This window comes from Panthera pardus, unplaced genomic scaffold (genome assembly GCF_024362965.1).
Source record: "Panthera pardus isolate Hobbes unplaced genomic scaffold, ASM2436296v1 HiC_scaffold_16, whole genome shotgun sequence".
NCBI classification, from domain to species: Eukaryota; Metazoa; Chordata; class Mammalia; order Carnivora; family Felidae; genus Panthera; species Panthera pardus.
Genome location: NW_026526721.1, coordinates 40302007 through 40323439, shown reverse-complemented (window position 1 = coordinate 40323439; position 21433 = coordinate 40302007). Strand labels below are relative to the sequence as shown.

At 34.7% G+C, this 21433-nt stretch overlaps 1 protein-coding gene across 4 annotated transcripts in view; it reads right to left on the bottom strand.

Annotated features, from left to right (window-relative positions):
• Window positions 1-21433, bottom strand: part of ZNF654 (zinc finger protein 654) — a 94781-nt gene that overhangs the window by 20306 nt on the left and 53042 nt on the right. For 2 of the 4 annotated variants that reach the window (XM_019429951.2, XM_053903231.1), the window contains exons 3-6: window positions 18357-18438; window positions 3740-3875; window positions 898-1100; window positions 83-222 (exon numbers count right to left, since the gene is read on the bottom strand). In XM_019429951.2, the coding sequence (XP_019285496.2) occupies window positions 83-222; window positions 898-1100; window positions 3740-3875; window positions 18357-18438 (561 nt within the window). Of the gene's footprint in view, window positions 1-82; window positions 223-897; window positions 1101-3704; window positions 3876-18356; window positions 18439-21433 lie in introns of those variants that run through there. The other 2 variants (XM_053903232.1, XM_053903233.1) reach the window with 2 other exon arrangements.

Sequence of the window (21433 nt, the reverse complement as noted above, 5' to 3'; positions counted from 1 at the left end):
AACATAAAGTCCAGATTCTGCCAACCAGTTCTCCTTTTGTTCCCCATCTTACCATTTCAATTTCCATATTAGGAACACTTACCAGATACAGTACATATCCCCATTCTGGAGCTGCGGAATAAGAAAGGATTCACAGAGTTGCAAAGCTAACATAGTCTTGCCTTCTTTTTCAGTGTTACAGATGATATCAATTCCACTCTTACAATCAGTTTTCAATAAATGCTATAAGAGGAAAAGAAAAATCAGTTCATATCATTAAAAATACCTAAAAAGCTAGTTGCATTAAATGTCTAGATTAAACATTCAGGAAAAAATTTAAATTTCTGGTTTTCTTCTACAAAAACAATGATGAATTATACAGAAATATTCATGGTTTCATAGTTTTACTATCTAGCACCTGCAATTTATAACTACTTTTAATCTCATTAATGTCCACAACTTGTAAGTGAATAGGTTCTATGTTAGGAAAAGATTCTTTCATCTTAAAAAAAAAAACAAACAAAAAAACGAAAACAACAAACATGAGCATTTAATTTCTTAGTATTTTATTAAAAGGGAAAATACTTTATAAAAGTATTTACAAAACAAGTGCTGAATAATTAATTTAAATTTTTATTTAAAATGCTTCCTATTTTTATTTAACCTCTTCTGTCACACAATAAGCTCAACATGTATAATGCTTATTGATGAATGCTTTGTTAATTTCATCAGTTGTCAATCTCAGATTGTCTAATTCAATGCGAGCTTAAAGAATAATGTCAAAGAGGACACATCTAAATAATGTAATCCTAAAAGCTTTGGTGTTACTGTAAAAGGAATTTTACAAGAATGGGCTACTTTTTTTTTATTTTTGATAAGGTTAAAATAGTAAAAGGCAAACATAATCTCAAACAATACCTCCCGGAATAGTTGATCTTCTACAGGTGACATAAACAGACATGTGAAGAGTGCTTGATGGAAGTACAAGTCTTTGCTGATTTCTGGGTGATTTATACAAGATTTGATAAGAGCCATTGCTTCAGGTATGCGTTCACAAGCAATTAGGTATCTGGCACGTAGTTCAAAGAACAGTGGATTTTCAGAACTTAAATATTTGTTCACTATATTAAAAAGAAAACAAACTCTTATTACTCTCAAGAAAAGATTCTCAAACTTTGTTGTTTGAAACTCTACCACTAACATGTGGCATCTGGTTAGATTAAGTGGTTATTTAACTAAATAGCATATTCCTTAGTAGGAGTTTATTTATGAAAATAATATTCAGTCATATGATTGGAAAAATGGAAATAAGAGTAACACCAAAACTGCTCAAGAAGTATCTTTTGATTTCTTTTCAGTCTAAAAATTGAAAAAAATTTAACAAAAAATGAAATACTCTCTTTTCAGTTCACTAATATGTTAAAATATGTTTCAGATAACATGGGGTCTGGAATTTCTAGTCTATTTATGTACTTTATATTTTGTTGCCTAATATTGTCATTCACATAAGGTTAAAAGGCTGAATCCTATTTTGTCATTAAAACCACATTGATTTAGATTTATAGAAAAAAGTAACATGAATTAATGAAAATGTTTTATTACTTATCAAAAATTAAGCCAAAAGTAGTACCAAAAAGGATTGCTTATTAATATATGTATCACTAAGAATAATTACTAATTAATATACTTTACACAACTTAAAAACATATAAACACCTTTATCTACCTAAGTTTATTTAGACCTAACAACAACCTATGACAGGTATCATAATACTTCTTTCACAGATCACAAAACTGAGACTCAGAGAGGTCAAATGACTTGCCCAAGGACAAAGAATAAGTGGCAGAGCAGGAACAGGGATCCACATTTCATGATTTCAGATCAAAATGTTTTCATTACTTGTGTATGTTTAATCAGTAGCTTCTAAAATGCCTATGAGTGATGTTTTATTTGGGCTTCAACATGTGCCTTGCAATTCCGTTTACAGCATATGATAAGCAGACAATGATTTATAGAGTTAATGCAAAGATAAACTTCAGACTGGTCTTTATCTTAATGGTCACCAACTAGAGGAGAGTCATCCATATTAATGAGGCTCTAGAGCAGCTTTTCCCAAAGTGAGGTATGCTAGTGGAAGTATGAAAGGAATATATACGTAAGGAGGAGAGAGGGAGAGTGAGAGAGAGAGAGAGACATACCATCAGCCCTTACACCAACCAACAGATTTGTTCTAGCTCCTAGTCAGAGAAGCCTAAAAGCCCCCCGAAAAGCCCAAGTTTTCTTCTCTATTCTCACTCCTTTTGAAGCTCCTCATCTAGCTTCTGTGCCATCTGACCACATTCCCCAGGCTCCTCATAGTTTTCTTCAGTCTGTCACCCTTGCCTTCCCTATATTGACTCTATATACTTTTCCTCGATGGTACAACTCTTCCTCCTCAGTTCCAACTGCCTCCCTCTTCAGTTTTTTACTCCTTTCTGAAACCCTCACATCAAGTTCCAGTCTCCTTTTATGCCCTGGGTATTTACCACTATAACACTATGATATATATTGTAGCTCTTTCCTCTAGTCTTATTCTACCTCCTATCTCAGCCCACCACTTTTAACTACTTCTCCTGATCTTCTCTCTTTCGTCATCTTCTCTCCTATCTCTGTCACAGTCCTCCACACTTGTATCTGGAGTTGACTTGCTCTTAAGCTGGAGAAGCATAGCCCCTTCTCCACTCAACTCTACTCAAAACCTACCCCCAACCCTTATGAACCTGAGGCAAATGGAAAGATCCTAACCTGCTCAGCACAATATGTGGTGTGAAGTATCCTCACCAGAACAAGGGTGGGAAGTCTTGTCTTTTCTTTCTGGCCATCTTATAATTGCACTCCATGGGCTCTCTCCATGCTTTCAAATGTTTTCCATGCTTTTTCTGCTTACACTACTGCTGAGTTTACATTCTAAATTCTGATGATCCAAAATGTTCTGGGGCTCAGGAACAATATGGCAAACAGTTTTTAAAAAGAATTACCTAGAAGTAATTGACAGAGCCTCTTGCCTCAAAAGGAAATTTTGGCCCACAGGAAACACAGTGGATCTATGCTGGAAAGGAGGTGATATCAAAGCATGCAGGTCGTTCAGGGATGAGATAAAACTCAACTTCTACTAATGGATGAAGTTTGGGAAATACTGCTCCAGAGTACTTGGAATTCATTCAACTCGTCACTGATTCACTTACACATTCCTCAGATGGTCACTTGGTTCAGTTAACAAATACTTATATTGAGTACCTACTCTGTACCAGGCACTGGGCTGGGTATAGGATATGCAGTAGTGGTGACAAAAACTGACAAAGAGTTCCAACCCTCAGAGTTTCCTGTATAAGGGAGATTCCATGTGCTTAAGCAGGGTGTTGTTGTTGTTGTTGTTGTTGTTGTTTTTAAGGGTGTTTGTTCCTACTTAACTAGATTTTTAAAATATAACAAATGATGAAAACAAACTCTCTGTAAGTAACATCTGGACAGTAAGTGTATTACACTGAATTCCCATTAGAATAAATGGAAAATTACTATACATAAAGGTACCTAGTCTGGTGTCAAAAATCATTCTTGGGCCAGGTTAGTATAACAATTTAAACACACTTCATGTGAAAATACATTACTCTTATTCAGTATTAGAAGATAAAGAAAAATCACTATTACTGCTCTAGTTAGAAATGAAAATTGCGCTTGCTTCTCACAAATGTTGGTTTTGATTTTGAGTCTCCTGAAGTACCTATCTCCTGAGATGCTGGCTGGGCTTTAAGAACAGCTTGCAACACTGGATCTTCCCATGGGCCACCATCTCTAATGATTCGAGTCACCAGTTCCAGATTCACATTTCCATATCTGCGGAGGTGATTCTGGCATTCCTAGGAGAGAAAAATCATTTTGGCTTTGTGAATTTAAAGGGGTTAAAAACTAAACTTGATCATCCTTGTCAATAAAATGACTGATGGTCAATGAGTCAGCTATTAAATTATAAAAGAGAAAGGGTTGCTATAGTAACCTAAGTAGGGTGTCAAAACCCCATCAGTACACAAATAGGCTTTAATGCCAAAGGTTACAGAGTTTCTACATAATTGGACTTAGAAAATCCAATTATAATAGGGATTAAGTGTAACCCAAGGGAAAAACTTAAGGGATGCATCATTTCTAGGAAAAGAACCAGGTTTTAAAACCTAAGGGAGAAACTTACAGGATGCATCATTTCTAGGAAAAGAACCAGGTTGCAAAAATGTAAAACTTAAATGTTCAGTTTATGTGAGGGCTCATAAAGCTTCTGTTAACAATGGCAAGCAAGAACCTGACTATAAGAAAGAGGTAGAAGGGTCCCTGTCCAATGCAGACTGTGGTTGGCAGACACACAGGTCCCCTGCCCTGATCCCAAATGTATACGCCTAGTTGTGATGGAAGGCTAGAAGATGGAAATTCTATTGCATTATTATTCTATTAGCAGATTTGTAGTCTTGGGATAAAGAAATGGCAGGCTGAAGGAATGAATCCAACCTATAATACGAAGACTTTACATTAGTTTTAAGATAAAGATGTACTGATAGGTTGGGCATTAACTGATAATTTGTCTATGTATTTTCTGGGATTTTTTTTAAAGATGTTTGAAATATTTTTAGAGAATCTTTTATCTTAGACTTGTGATTATAATATGAATTATGTAACAAGTTTGTAAACAAAGCTTAATATTTAGGAGAACTTGGTTGACTGAATTTATAAATTTGATTTCGTAGATTTAGGTTTACGAGATTTAATTATTTGATTATGCTTTTTTGATTCATTACATACCTTGGTATTGTTTCTAAAATGTTTCAGGGAATTTAATTTGATAATTAAAAGATTAACTGAAGGCCTAGTGAGGGTATAAATAGATACCTATTTTTTAATGCATACATCGAGCTTACAGCCTTAAGGAAAAAACTAGGGATTGAAATTGGCAATGTTAAAAATTTGAATAAATGGCACATCAATTAAAACACAAATAATTGCCAAAATTTCTTTCTGTGCTCAAAATATCCTTCAGACATTAAAAACTTAGTAAGTTATAAGCAAAGCTTAAACAATACACCATTACAAATTTTACTTATGATATAAATCATCAGGCTACATGTTCAAAGTGGCAGTAAACACTTTGCTTTTATTTGTCATGTTCTTTCATCATTTGAATGTTCCAAAGTAGTATATATATGCCACTTTTTATTCCTTGTTAAGATACACAAAAAGAGGTTTTGTTTCATGAAAGAACAAGGCAGTAGAAGAATCAAGTTTCAAGATAATCATTTAGTCAAAGAAGTCAACAGATAATTAAGTCATAACATGAAAATAGGTGTCTTCTAGAAGTTATTTAGAATATTCCCAAATTAAAATGAGCAAGCAAGCAAGCAAGCAAGCAAACAAAACTGTATAAATAATGGGCAAGTTACTTAACCTCTCTGTGCTCCTTCAGTTAACTCATCTGCAGAATGGTTACTAAAAACACCTACTTCATAGGATTGTTGTGAGGTTTAAATATACAGTATTGAAAGTGCTTACTTAGTACAGTGCCTGGCACATAGTAAGCACTTAATAAATGTTAGCTATTATATCTTCTAGTATTTTTTAACATTTTGGATAACTATTTTATCTTTGCACACCCAAATGCCTTAGCAGAAAATTAATTTCTACATTTCCATGTGTCAGCATGTTTATATAGCATTCATAAAAACAAGATATAAAGTTTTTTGATCAGCCATGATTTGTTTTAAACACATGGAACATAGTAAAAATCTGTGATAACAGCTTTAAAACAATCATTGACTTCAAACCTAAAGGTGAATCAACTCCTATATTACTCTAGACACACATACTGCTACCCCTAAAATTCAACTACTGTAAGCTGGCTTTGGTTCAATAAAAGTACAAGACATAAGGTGAGCTGGATGCTAGTCCCTGAATCACTGATGAGCTTTAGCTCTGCTGCTGAGCTCTTGGACAACCCATCTTTCTAGCTGTCTCACAATAGGTGAGGTACCAATCACACAGCCCTTAGCATTGTGAGACCCAGAATTGGACTTCGTGAAATCGGTCTATTGCTAATCTCCTAAACATGGCTGAAAAATAAATACTTGGAGGTCTTGTTAAAAAACAGATTCCCAAGCACCAGTTCAAATATACTAAATCAAAATTTCTAGAGGAAAGCGCTGATAAACTGTATATTTAACAACCCCCACCCCAGAGTCAACTCTGACATACTTTCTGATTATACTTTCTACATTGAGTGTGTACTTTCATAAATGTTTATGCTAGAAAGTATATACTTGTACTCCTATCAATCCTTCTATTAAAAATTAGTCAATTAGCTTAAGTTCATTTTTCTAACATAAAAATTGTATGGGAGAGTTTTGTTTTGTGTGTGTGTGTGTGCACTTATTGAGGCAAATGCACCTTATTTTAGAGACCATTTTCTATGGGAAATGGCTCTGGACAGGAAATAGAGATGTAATGAAGATTTCATTTGGTTTATTTAAAAAGACATGGGATGGAAAAAAAAAAGACATGGGATGAGAGAACAAGTGAGTTTGTAAGTATATTTTGGCTCCTCCTTCCTTAGATAGTATGGTGGCTTTTGTGGATGATACGCAATTCAAAAGCCTCCAAAGCGAAAAAGGAAGCACTTAAGTCACTATAGAATTCACAACTATCTTTCCTATATATGCATATTATATATATTTTTACAATGTTTACTTAATTAAAAATTTGGACCTGTACATTAACCTAATCCTTTATTAAGTCATCTGTCTACTATCATTGATACCCATCACACTGTGCTAAATGTTCCCTCAGAAACTTCCATTCAACCTTGTGTTTTTGCCAAAGGTAGAAAACAAAACCCTCTCCTTCACTTTTCTTTCAGAATCTATTGTGGTGCAAACTTAATGTTTTGTTCCAGAAGAATTTTCTTCCCTGAACTTGTTACCTCATTAGAATTGCCCACCCCCCCCCCCCAACATGTCTGCAAAGCTGTATATTCAGTGTTCTTGATCTGAACTCCTTAGCAGCTCATCATAAAATGAAATTCTTTTTTTTTTTCCAGAGGATGAAATTCTTAATGACTGAACTTCATATTTAAGGATCTCTGCACTTACCTACCTAACTCATTCAGCTATTCAACATCATGAATCCTCTAGCCTGGTCTCCTCCATGTCTCAAATTCATCATGTACTTTCTTGCTTATGCTTTTCTCATATCACTCACTCTTTTTCTCCTACAACTTCCTACAAACCTATTGAAACCTTCCAGTAAACCAATCTAAATACTTTCCTATCTTTCCATAATCCTGCTTTTCCCTGAGAAGCCTGTACTAGCTACCTCAATCCATAATAAAGTTAATTCCTTCTCCTGCAGTACTGAAAATCAGTACCAGTCAACTCTTCTGATATTTATCATGTAAGAGGGAGCCTTGTGTTATTAAGGGTTGACATCTTACTTCTTAGGTAGTTAAAAGCATGTTCAAACAGAGCCAAGAAAGGAAAGGTATACCAGAAAAGATAAATTCTCAATAATAACTTTTTAATCAGAATCGAGTTTTATGGAAATCCATGTAATCAGAAACATTATGCACTATTTGTCTTATTTTGAATGCAGCTTCCAGAGCAAAACTGTAGAATACCATATCAAATTCACTCATAAAGCAAGCTATTGTAGCAAATCAAAGCAAAAAATTTTTAAAAGGTCTTCAATGTGATTAATGTTATAAAAACAGAGCCTTTAAAATACAGTAAAATATTTACAATACTTTATAGTAAGAGAATGATCATAACTTTTATTATTACACTTCCATTGGTTATCTCATGGCAAAGCATTTCAAAAAGTTGTAAAATTTAAAGTTGTTATGTAGTTTTCTTTTTCAAAAAGATAACATTACACATTTGCTGTTCTTTTCTGTGGTAAGTTCCTAAGGAATATTTACCTAATGTTTTTAAAAAACAAACATTCTGAGTTTGCCCATATAAAGAGGACAGTATAACAATGAAAAAGTTACTGCTTTTCAAAAGAAAGTTATCGAGAAAATCATTTAAAATGAATATTTGGAAGTGTTTACATTCTTGCAGGTTTGCTGTTGCCAAAATCAGTATGTCACTTATAATGTTTGTATTAAAAAACTTAAACTAGAATTTTTTTGTTGAAAAACCTTTCAACTGGAGCATTTTAATGGGCTTTCAGAGTCATATGTTAAAAATGGTTAGTATCAAAACATTGATGTCAGTAACAATAGAAATTTAGTAGTCAAGTTTCAACAACTCTATGTAATTTGGGTGGAAGGAATTTAAACTCAGTATCACAGCTGAGAAAATTTTTCACCTATGACAACTATTAAAACCGAGTATCAAAGTAAACACCTTAAAATCAGACTATATGACCAAGTGTTAGAATTTTTCAAAAATAAAGCATATTAACTCATACTGCTATCCTTAGTTTTTACACTGTTAAAACATTGTTTTACTTTCATTTTTTTTAAATGTTTTTTATGTTTCATAATGTATATAGTATTAGCACATATCCATAAATAATACATATATATGTACTGAGAATATTCTTTTTTTTAAAAAAACCTAGATGGTTGTGCTATCAGAAGTCTGGACATTCCTGATTTTAGGTATTATTTGTTTTTACATTTGTGTTTGGAATCAAATATAAAACTGTCTCCTTTTTTTTTTTTTTTTTTTTTTAACTCACTGGCTTCTACTGATCCTAATATCATGTCAGTTTTCTTTCTTATGTGAAGTGTTTCTTCCTGTTATTTTTACTGTTTACACTCTAGTCTAGGCCTTCATCTGCTATCACTTAGATAACCACATTAGTTTCTTCTTTCTGTCTCTGCTATGCAAGTCTTTAGGAGGTCTCAGAATGTTAGATAACAAAGCATTTAGATAGTAGTATAAGGGCTCCTAGTTGGCTCAGTTGGTGGAGCATGCAGCTCTTGTATCTCAGGGTTGTGAGTTTGAGCCCCATGTTGGGTGTAAAGATTACTTAAAAATAAAATGTTTAAAAAAAAAAAAACAGAAAGTTTATACATAAACATTTCTTTAGGGGCTCCTGGCTCTCAGTTGGTGGACCATATAACTCTGGATCTTGGGGTCGTGAGGTCAGGACCCACAATGGGTAGAAAGATTACTTTAATAAATAAAACCTAAAAAAAAAAAAATTTAGGGGCACCTGGGTGGCTCAGTCAGTTAAGCAGACGACTTCAGCTCAGGTCATATCTCACGGCTGGTGAGTTCGAGCTCCACATCAGGCTCTGTGCTGACGGCTCAGGGCCTGGTGCCTGGTTCTGATTCTGTGTCTCCCTCTCTCTGCCCCTCCCCCATTCTCTCTCTCTCTCTCTCTCTCTCTCTCTCTCTCTCTGTCTCTCTCTCTCTCCTTCAAAAATAAATAAACATTAAAAAAAAATATTAGGGGCACCTGGGTGGCTCAATTGGTTAAGCGTCTGACTTCAGCTCAGGTCATGATCTCACCATTTGTTGAGTTCAAGCCCCATCGGGCTCTGTGCTATCAGTACAGAGCCCACTTCAGATCCCCTGCCCCCATTCTCTACTTCTTCCCCACTCACATTCTATCTCTTGAAAATAAACATTAAAAATTTTTTTTAACTTCAGACTATTGTTTTGACATATACATTACTGCAAACACATGATTATATCTATTCATACTGGTTGAGAGTAATACTTAGGCCCTTGTTCTACTTCTATAAACCTCGACTCCACAGGAGCTTAATTTTCTGACCTGTAAAATAAGGGATTATTGGATCAACAATTTCCAGGGTGACTCCCAATCTCAAAATTATAAAAATGCATTAATGCCTATAAATTACATATATTTGATTTTTAAAAATAACTACAATCATGTACTTAGTGAACTATTTAAGATATCCCATTTGGGACTTTGGAAAAAAAATGAATATTTAAGTGTAAGTAATTGTTCCCTGTTTAACAGACATGATTACATTTTTATACATTTAAAAAATCTTAAGTAATGAATATAAATGTGACTTAAATTAGCAATCAAAGTTTTAGCCGAAGTGGAAGCCAATCATAAGTACAGAAAACCATCAACTGCGGCATAACCAAATTTCAGAATTGGTAATTGCCAAGTTAATGAAAGCATGACCCTATTATTAACATTTTTAAATCATAAATGAAATAATATGGCCAACAGAGAAGTACTATTGTTACTGTTTTACCCTGTAAGACAGAGACCCTGAAGCAGAATTAAGGTGTATGCAAGGTTTACTGGAGTATAGGTTCCCACATAAAGAAATAAATATAAAATCTGATATAGCAGAGAGAACAAAGAGTTAGTCAAGAGAACAGTCACAGTACCAGCAATACTACAAATTGAGCGAGTTAATCTCCAATAAATATTATTGAATAGATGAATGAATGTATCTCTCTGGTTCTCTCTGGTCCTTAATGACCTTCATAGTTTTTCTTTACAACTAAATTTTCTATGATCTAATATTTTATCTGGGAAAACAAACTACTTCAAGCATTAAGATGCTGATAATTCTAGTTATTATGTATTAAGACACTACAGAATCATCTTTCAGTGATAAGTGAATGCCTCAATGACCCTGATGTGCTTTTAGAGCTACTTTCAAAGTGTCAATCTTACTGATTTTGAAGGCACTTACATGCCTGGTCCTGAAAACACAAAATTGCAAAGATGCTCGAATATAAGATCTTTGTTAGAGCTGGATACTATGGTGTGAACAACTATCACTGAACAATGTTTAGTACCCACTTTTTGAGATGACTGTTGGTTCAATGTGTCAGGGTAAACTGGCCTTTCCTGACATATGATGCTGACAGCCCTATCTTTTGGAGGCTTGCTTTTGGTCCCCTGAGCTTAACTGTCTCATTTATTTATTATATATTTTATGCCTGAAATAACTCTGGGTCTTGTATCTATGCAAAGTGATTATAGAACTTCAACAGTTGAGGTAAAGTGTTTCCTTCTCAGATTATTAAAAACAAAAAATACACAGAGAAAGTGAAATATTTCTGAGGTGGTAATATACAAGATTTATTAATCTTAGTAGTAACAGTTTCAAAAATATAATGAAAAACTATCAAAGCTTTACCCATTTCAACACAAGGTTAATCTAAGGAATATAATTTTTAAAAATTATTTCAAAATCTGAAACTTTAATTTTAATATCAATCTCTTTCATTCCAGTGCTAAATATGTGGCATACTTGTCAAGTATGTTTCTTTCATAGACAGTGAAATCTTTCCCCCATCCCTTTCAATTCTCTTTTTTCTACACATTGTCAAAATAGAATCAACAAGTAAATATTTGATGGTTTCATCCCATGAATGCATTTGTTGATCTGTTCCCCGTATCACTGTATATTAGTAACCAATGGACCAGGAGGTAAATTTCAGAAAATATACTTCATTGTTCCTTGTTTTTAGAGTTCAGCAATGATGATACATCTCTAAGAGGGATTCTTTTTTTTTTTTTTTTTTTTTTTTTTAATTTTTTTTTAACGTTTATTTTTGAGACAAAGAGAGACAGAGCATGAACCGGGGAGGGTCAGAGAGAGGGAGACACAGAACCTGAAACAGGCTCCAGGCTCTGAGCTGTCAGCACAGCTGACAGCTCGAACTCATGGACCGTGAGATCATGACCTGAGCCGAAGTCGGCTGCTTAACCGACTGAGCCACCCAGGCACCCCTCTAAGAGGGATTCTTTAAAAAAAAAAAAAAGGAAAAAAGAAAAAAAAAATTGTCTATGGACTTATTTAGCCTTCATTTGTGTTGGCACACATATCAGTACTAGGGTCTAGTAACTACTAAGTGTTGGAGACACAAGGCTGAAAGTAGTCTCTGCCTACGAGATCTAACAGCCTAGCTGGAGAGGCAGATAGAATTCAGAGGTTGAATTCAGAATTCGGTACACAGTGAAAAAGCTGGTGGGGGGTGGGGGGTGGGCAGGGAGTCCTATGTAGTCAAAATGTAGTTGAACAGAGACAGGAGAGGAATTCTATTAGAAAAGAAAAAAATAAGGACACACAATTTTGAAACTGCCCCTCAAAATGTCTTGCTCTTAAGTTGACATGATCATAGTCTTTAAAGCCTCTTAACCAGCACTACAAAGGTGGTTTTGAATACTAAGATTAGGACTTTGCCAAATTAAGTCTTTGGGCAACTTATTCCAAGTAGTCTAGGAAGGGAATATAGTCCAAAAGGTTTTAGGACAAAGTCAGTGGTTGGTTCTAAACTTCATAGTAGCTAAAAATAAAACCTGGGAGCTATGCTGGTTTATAATGCCAACGAATATACACACTCTGACTTCTTAGGAGAGATCAACACTTGCCCCAATGAAACAGGATAGACCTAACTCCTCTCTAGTGGCTGGTGCTTTTACTTTTGATTCTTATTGTTCTTCTCTTTCAACACTATTGCAGTAAGATAGCTTTGGGCCTCTTCTTGTTTGGGAGGTTGTATCCCCTACCTCCTCCCATCTGCTTCCCCCAGTTACCCAAAGAAGGACAAGTAAATTAAAAATGGGTAGAGTCTCAGGAAAGAAAGCTTAACTAAGGGTCACTTCTATTCTGAACAAAAAAAGATCTTTGTGACTTATACATTGACCCCAAGGGATGAGGACAGTTTTCACTGAGGTCAGGTCAGCCTTACTAAAACACATGCCGAGCTCTAGAAGTAGGGCTTTTATTGGTCGACATTTGCTGATTACTCCAGGGTCTTTTTTTTTTTTTTTTCCCCTAAATTGGGGCGGGGGGAGCTTTATAACATCTATTTTTCTCTTGATTTATAAAAGTAATACATACTTTTTAAAATATTTTTTTAAGTTTATTTTTATTTGAGAGAGAGAGAGAGAACAAGCAGGGGTGGGGCAGAGAGACAGAATCCCAAGCAGGCTCTGCACTGCCAGCACAGAGCCTGATGTGGGGCTCGAACCGACAAACAAACTGCAAGATCGTAACATGAGCAGAAGTCAACTGTCAGATGCTTAATGTAGTGAGCCACCCAGGCACCCCAAAGTAATACATATTCTTGGTTAAAAAAAATATATGTAGACCCACCAATCTAACCATCATTGGGCATTAGTACTTGGATGTTCCAAAGATATTTGAAACTCTGTCTAGAATGGAACTTATCTTGTTTCTATATCCTGTTCTTCTGCCTATAACCACTGCCCACTTAGTGAATGGCACTACTCTATGTGGTTAGTTCAGCTTAGATGCCCAAGAATATACCTGATTCTTCTCTAGCTTCTTTACCTCCATCCAATCAATACCATAATCCGAGATTTTTGTTCCAGATCATTGTATCTGTGCTTTTATTTTCTTTTTCCAGAATCATTTCTAACATTAATAGAATTTTCATTATAGCCATATTAGCAAGTCTACTAATTTTTACTTGTTTCCTCACGTCAGTCCTATTTTTTAATTTTATAACAACTCTATTTGTAAGTTCTTTATTTTGACCATTTCTAAATCAGTGGCATACTTTTTTTTTTTTTTTTTTAAGACTTGTATTTGTTTTGTTCTGCAAGCATTTGGACTATTTCTTTCTGTTGCTCTCTCTCATAAACTATAGAGCTTGGCAGGTGTATTATTAAATAGTATTTTTTACCTTGAAAAACTCCAGAGACATTATTTATTCTGGTATTTGTTACAGTGGAGAAATTCATTGCTAGCCTGTTTTTTGGGTTTTTTTTTTTTTCCTTTGTGGGAATCCTATTTTACATGAGTCCTGCATTTGTAGGAACTTCCCTTTATCCTAAAAATTGAAGACTATAATAAGATATGGCTGCATGTAACTATGAATTGGAAATACATTTTTAGAGATCTGTTTCTTTCACTGATTTGTTTTTTTTCTGGGGCTAATCTGTTGCTGATCACCTTCACTATACTTTTAATTTAGTAGTTTCATCTCCATACAATATCTTACCTCCATACATTCTCTAGGATGGTCCCTTCTTTACAATTTCACTTCCAGTTTCATGGATGATACCCTGAACTTAACCAAAGAAAGAACAAAACTGATCTCTTCTTTTTTTTAAACTGTCTTATCTTAACCATGTAATTGACGGTAACTGGTATTAACCTCTTTATTCATCTTTACCTAGAATATCTAGAACAAAGAGCTGCTTTACTAATGGGTAAATAGGTCTCTGTTGAATCCTTCAAGTTGAACCAAGAGAGAAGTTTAATTTGTTAGATCAATGACCCATGAAGCAGTAAAGAGAAGCTACAGGTACCACACCCCTTTTCAAAAATTTCTAACTTCTGGATATTGGGGCAGGTTCCATTTAGTTTGGGTCGTCTCTTCATTTTTTCAGTGGAAGGAATGCTTTCATGAAGAGCCATACATCCCATTTTTAATATTGGTAGCATAGTCACATCAGTATTCCTGTTTTGTGGGCTCTGCTGCACATGTGGTACACTTTCCAGAAGCACCATCAAAAATGAGATCGGCCCCACACCTAAGCCCCACCATCTGGTATTTCTTACAGTCCTCACTGTTATAAGCTGATGGAGGCAGGGGACAGATAACATTTGGAAGGTCTCCCCCTTTCCAGGTCTCTCTCCCCTATTTAATCACATTCAGGTAACCAGGCATTGTTTGGTTCATTGCTCCAGATGGATTCATCCCTGAGTACTTGATATAGAGCCTCATCCTAGTTTCCAACATTCACAAGGAATTTTGTTCTCATATTATTTTTGTCATTTCACTGGGAATCTAATTTTAATTACATTAATGGGTTTTGGAGATCTAGTAGATGAATTCAATTACTAGGCTATGGAAAGCTCATCAGCGAACAGATTCAAAATAATAATGATGAAGTAGGAGCATCATATAAGAAATGTGTCACCTTTTTGTTTTGAGGTAAAGAAGAATTATTGGAAGCCAAAAGTTAAGAAAGCAAACTTTTAGAAGCAGGCAAATGGAACATCTGGCTCTAAGAATGAATTTCCTCTTGGAATAAGGTAGAAAGAAAATTATAGTCAGTCGATAAGAAGATTTACAATTTCTACTTGAGCAGCTCAGGTTTTACGAGATCAGAAATTCATGGAAGAACAGAATAAATTTAAGGGCCAGGTTTTGGTCTTACTGTGAGAACAGAAATCCAGGTAGTATGACTTCAGAGCCCACACCCTGACAGAAAGGATAATTAACTCAAATCCAGCAAAGAATGTTAATCTCTTGCTAATTCAGAGTGTGGTCCAGGGACCAGCTCCTTGGCATCACTTCTGAGCTTGACAGAAATACAGACTCTCAGGCCCCACCCCAGAACTATTGAATCAATATCTGCATTTTAACAAGATTCTCAGGTATCTTAAAAGTATGAGCAGCATTATGTTTGCCATACTTATGGTAGAGGAGAATGAACAAGAACTTAAGCTGGTATGAATCTTTATGAAAGGTGGACAGTAATGAACCACTTGGGGAAATAGAGTTTGCATTAGCAGAAAATCTAAAAACATTTCAAAAGCTGACACTGGGATTATCACTAGACTGTGAGATATGTCGAAGCCTGGGAAATTTACAAAGCTTAGCAAACACAAGGGTTTTGGGGAGTACACATGATGGACTACATGTCAGCCCTTCTTGGGTCCTAAGGGCATAAGGGCACAGGCATGGAAGCACCAAACAGCAGCAGCTCAGTTCAGAAAATGGAGGACAAAATGGGAACAAAAGGTGAAATCTCCTGGGAGGCAGGAGTTACAGGCTCAAGAAAATTCAGAGTAGGTAGGAAGAAAGAAGTAGGAAGAAGCAACAGCAACAGAAGTAGCAGAACGGGCCTAGAGGTTTTAAAACCAAAAGGGAACAAAAGGAGGGGTAGCCTTTAGAATTTAAGCAGGAGCTAGAAAAGGATATAAAACCAAGAACTCTTGGAAACCCTGCTCAAAAGAAAAAAAAAATTTATCCCTTCAGAGATGTTATGATTTCACACATTTAAAGCATAATTCAAACACTGTGACTCATTTACTCTATAAACACTTCAGCAGTTTCCATTATCAGTGCTCATTTAATACCTCCTTGAGGCATTTCCTAACTACCTGATTTACAACTGAAATCTTCTTCCCCAATAACACCATGCCAGCGCTCCATCTCCCTGGTCTGTTTCATTTTTCTTTTAGTCATTTGTTGCTTTCTAAAATAATCTGAAATGGGGACGCCTGGGTGGCTCATTCCGTTAAGCATCTGACTTCGGCCATCAGGTCATGATCTCATGGTTCGTGAGTCTGAGGCCCGCATCGGGCTCTGTGTTACAAATTCTGTGTCTCCTTCTCTCTCTGCCCCTCCCCTGCTCACGTTCTATCCCACCCCCACCTCTCTCTCTCTCTCTCAAAAACAGACAAACATTAAAAAAATTTTTTAATAAAATAAAATACTCTGAAATTTACAAAGATTTGATTTATTGTCTTTCTGTCTCTATACCAAAATTAAACTTCACAATAGGACAGTTTTTCTGGTTTTGCTTACTGCTGTTTTTCCCAGAGCCTAGTGCCTAACATATACAGAAGACTCAACACATATCTGCGTAGTAAAAAATTCAAAAATGGATTGCCAAAAACACAGGTATCAAAGGAAAAATGGACTAGAAAATTACAAAGTTTTAAATACTGAATACAAACTTTAATTAAAGTGTAAGCTCCACGATGGGACACCTGGCTGACTCAGTTGGAAAAGCATGAGGCTCTTTTTTTCTTTTTTTAAGTTTATTTATTTTAGTAATCTCTGCACCCAACATGGGGCTCAAACTCATGACCCCGAGATCAAAATAATATAAGCTCCATGGAAATAGGTAGTTTTACTTCTTTTGCTGATTGTTAAGAATGAATAAAGTAGAATATGTAATATACCTAGTTTCATTGATTCTAAGATGCATTTTTTTTCTTTTTTTGTATTTCTACAACTGTAAAATCAGAATATGTTTTATAGCCAATGCTATCTTAGAATCCAAGTCAGCCTGGTGATGGTCATGCTGTGGTTGTCATTCTGCATCCATGGACATTTAAAGAGCATGAAAACTTATGACTGAGAATAAAATCCACGAGACTAGCAGAGCACTCTTACTTGTGAAGCAAATGGTATGGGGAGGGTGTAGAGCAGTCAATGTAATTTAACAACACTCTGAAGCAGGAGTCAAAGCTGGCTGGTTAAACAGAACCATAAAACCAACTTAAGCTTTTAAAACCCCAGTGCCCATGGCTCTTAGTTCTTTTATCAATTATTTTAGGAAATGCTACTTCATCAACACTTTTGATGCCACTGAAGACAAAAGGGTGTAGAAAAACAGACAGTGAAGACTTGGTGGAAAAACAAATCTAGAGTCAGATTCTGAATGTGAGGAAGTTTTAGATATATGTTAGCCAACTAAGTCTGCTCCTAATTTTCCTATTTTTATGTATGCATTGGAGTGAGAAATCATAAAAATCTATTTTAATTCAGCCTACAAGATCTCTTTCAATAAATATAAAATAAAAATTCTAGGTGAGAGAAAGTATTGCACGACTTTTCTGTTATTAAGCTGACCTCCTTCCCAAAGATGGGCAGCCTTTCTTATTAACACACAATAGAAATAAATGTGAGATATGACATCTGAACACCTTACCCCTAGAGGGAGCTCAAAGTACATCTTCCTTTATTCTACCCAGAGAATAATGATGAGATAATGCCAAGGACACATTAGTGAGCCACAATACTAGGAACTGCTTCTTAAGTAAATGGTAAAAAGATCAAATGTTCTTGTGTCTACAGTTGAGGTCTTGGATCTTTGGCATTCCCTTCTGGATTTACTCCCTCCTCTCTTGTAGCATGTGCCAAAAACAAACAAACAAATGAATAAACAAACAAACAAATTACATATCTTGCGAAGGCTATTAAGAAAATAAATGAGAAAATTAGGGTATAGCCAAGGGGAAAAAGTGACATGAGACAGCCTGCTTTTAGGCTAGGCAAGAAGAGTCATTTTTTTTTTTTTTTTTACTAGGGCTGAGTTCTAGATTGGATATGAAACCAAAGTCTTTATCAATAAAAAGTGTGAGTGTATGTGCAGGATGTGCTTAGGAACCCACAAGGGTGGTAGCAGCAGGCTCTGGTCTAGCAAATATAGAATTGGAAACTTAATTTGAACTGTTTTTAGAAATAGAGCTAAAAGTTAATTTTAAGAACCTTCTTTTTCTGCTGGTATAAGAGGATCCTAAGCATTGCCATCTTAGTAAATATAAAAACTTACAAGCAACAAATAACCAATATACCATTTTTAGGGGGAGAATCAGGCATGTGTTAAATGTAGACAAAATGTGAAGGGGTAAACTGTTTTACCTGGAATGATCCAAGAATATCCTTTAGTGGCTCTTCATAAAACTCATCTCTTCCAAAGAACAGCAGCAACTCAAAGAAGCTCCTAGAAAGATTAAGTAAATGATAATGTTCATTGCTTCTTTAACTGTTTTGCCCCAATTTAAAAGATAAAAGCTATGTAATATCAGTTAGTTTTAAAATAACCAGTTTTGAAAAATTATATTGATATTTAAAACTCATGTTGGGTTTTCAATAAAATTTTAATAGAAGTGTCTTCAAAGAAAATATAAAGAAATATACTTAAGTTCTAGAATTATAGAATGAACAATTTACTCATGCCCACAGAGTTCACAATGCCAAAAAAAGAGAAAAATAAATGCAATGATATATAACTACCAGGTGGCAAAAATGCTGCTACACCTGCCAAGATGATTTAAACTGGGGACATAGTCCAGCTTCATCCTAGTACAATGAGCCCCAGAGAAAATTCAAAATCTAATTTTTTTCAGATGGATATAAGGGATGGATAAAATTGACACAAAAATATAAGAAAATTAGAAGGTCACTGTGAATACTCTCAGCCAACATTTATATTATAGCAATGCCACCAATTAGGTATCTAATAAATGACACGTGGGTTCTCAAACTCTGGGCTTACCTTGACTATCCCACTCCTGACAGACTGCCCCAAATCTGTGGTTCATCTTTTTTAAATAATTGTCTTTGGAAAATACTGTGTCTTTAACAATTCATAATTTCATACAGGAGGAAATATGACTTATTTCCTAATCAATGAGCTGAAAAACTATAAAAATTATTTAGTATTACTTAGCAGTCCTAAAGTAGTACAAATGACAAGCATGTCAAAATCTTTAGATTTTAATTCACCTAGAAGATCCTCAACTAGGAATACCTATAGTTGCATTTTTTAAACACTTTTTGCCTTTAATCCAAATTAATCACTAATAAAGAATGAAGTTTTTAAGATGCAAACTATGAGATAATACACTTTTAAAAATTATATAAAACACTCAAGTATTACACAATATTACAAAGACTCTTCTAAATAACATAATAACCATGCCCCATAAAATTATATTTTATAAAAATTTGATTACTTAAAATTTTTAAATGTCAGCAGACCAAAAACATAAAAACAATCAAAGCAAAATGATACACTGAGAAAGATTCTTTGCTGATTTCCCTTAATTAAAAAGCTTAAACAAGTAATTTTTAAAAAGTTAACAACTGGGTAAGAGAGGGCTACCTCACAGGAAAGAAACACAAGTGGATTTTGTTTTCAAATATGAAAAGATACTCTACTTAATTAAGTAAAAATTTATAAAGATGAAATACCTTTTCTATCATATTTACAAAAGTGAAAATGTTGGTATATTCTATGATAGTTCTGATGTAGAGAAATCGGTTCTGATATCTTGGAGGGATGGTAGGAGGTACTACCTCTTTTAAGGGCAACAGTTATAATCATCAGAAAAATTACAATGTACACATTATCATTTGACTTAGCCAATTCCACCTAGAGGAACTAAATCAGGCAAACATACACACATTAGCTTAAAGACATATATAAGGATATGCATCCGTAGATTATTTGTAACAGCATAAGAAGAGAAACATTATGTCTACCACAGGGGGCTGGGTAAATGAATTCTAATACACCCATACAATGAAATATAATGCAAATTTTAATGAGAATTTTAGTGAGAATACACTTATATCTGTATGAATAGATAAGAAAAAAATTCCAAGATATATTGTTAAGGAAAGATGCAGAAATATATTAATTATATTATCATTTGTGTGAAGGGGGGGGGGTAGAGGGCACATGAATACCAATGCATATTGTCAAAAGTATCTAGAAGGATATGCAACAAACTGGTAAAATCAAATGAGTCCACATAAGTAAAACAGAATTTAGGTGTCAGGAATAAAAATAATTATGTGTCATTATTAACTCTTTTGTAATTCTTAATTTACTATCAATGAATATGGAAAAAGCTCCAACAGTCTACATTTGGACTCCTCTCTATCCCTATTAACAAAGCATTAATTCACATCTATCTCATCTTTAAACTTCTAACAGGTCCTTCCTATCTTCAGTCTTGCTATTATTCCACACTTACTTAAAATCCATGTTCAATATAGCTGCCATTGTTATCGTCCTAAAACACAGAATGATTTGACTACTTTAACAGACTTTACAAATTGCTGTTTGGACTGTACCATTTAAGCAAAGACTTTCAGCTGACACATTTGTTTTGTATGAGTAATTTTTTTTTTTTTTATTTAGTCAGTTGCTAATATTTAAAAACTGTGCTACTTCAGATTAAATCTAAATTTCTGTGAGCTCTTAAAAAACTAAGAGCCCCAATAACACAGGGTTTGCATCCTTCTATGAGATGGGCATCTACTCTACTGCCTTTAGACAAACCATGAACCTCCTTTCCAACTGGCCAGTCTCCATTCACCTCTCTTATTTCTCCAACATACTAGCTGCTTGACTTACTTATTACTATCATTCCCTTCCTATTCTATATAGGTATTTGAGATCATTAACCTAGAGCAGGAAATACAAATTCCTTACCACAGTGTAAGAACTTTTATGTCTGACTCAAAACTACACTTAACACACATAGCTTTTATCACAAATGTCATGCTCTCCAATCACAGCAAACTTCTCCCCATTCCCTTAACTCCTAGCTTTTAAGGTCTTTGGATTTGTTGCCTCCTCAAGACCTATTTACACAATTTCACCTAGGAATTTGGTCTAAACCACCCTTCCTTCTCTGTAGCTGATTCTGTGCTATTGTAGTATTGTACCTTACACATGTCTCTATTATAACATGTTGAAAGATGGAGGAGGCGTTAGATTTACACTAGGTAGAAGGGGGAGGGACTGCATCATTATGTTGGGTAGATAGTATTGACTGTTAGGGCAATTAATTGTATTGAAAGAGGGAGAGATAACAAAGATTCTTAGTGGAAATAAAATGTGCTCTAGATAGGAATATACAGATGCACATGACCTTGTAGAGAATTCAACAAAATATGCAGAATTATATAATGTCTGAATTATG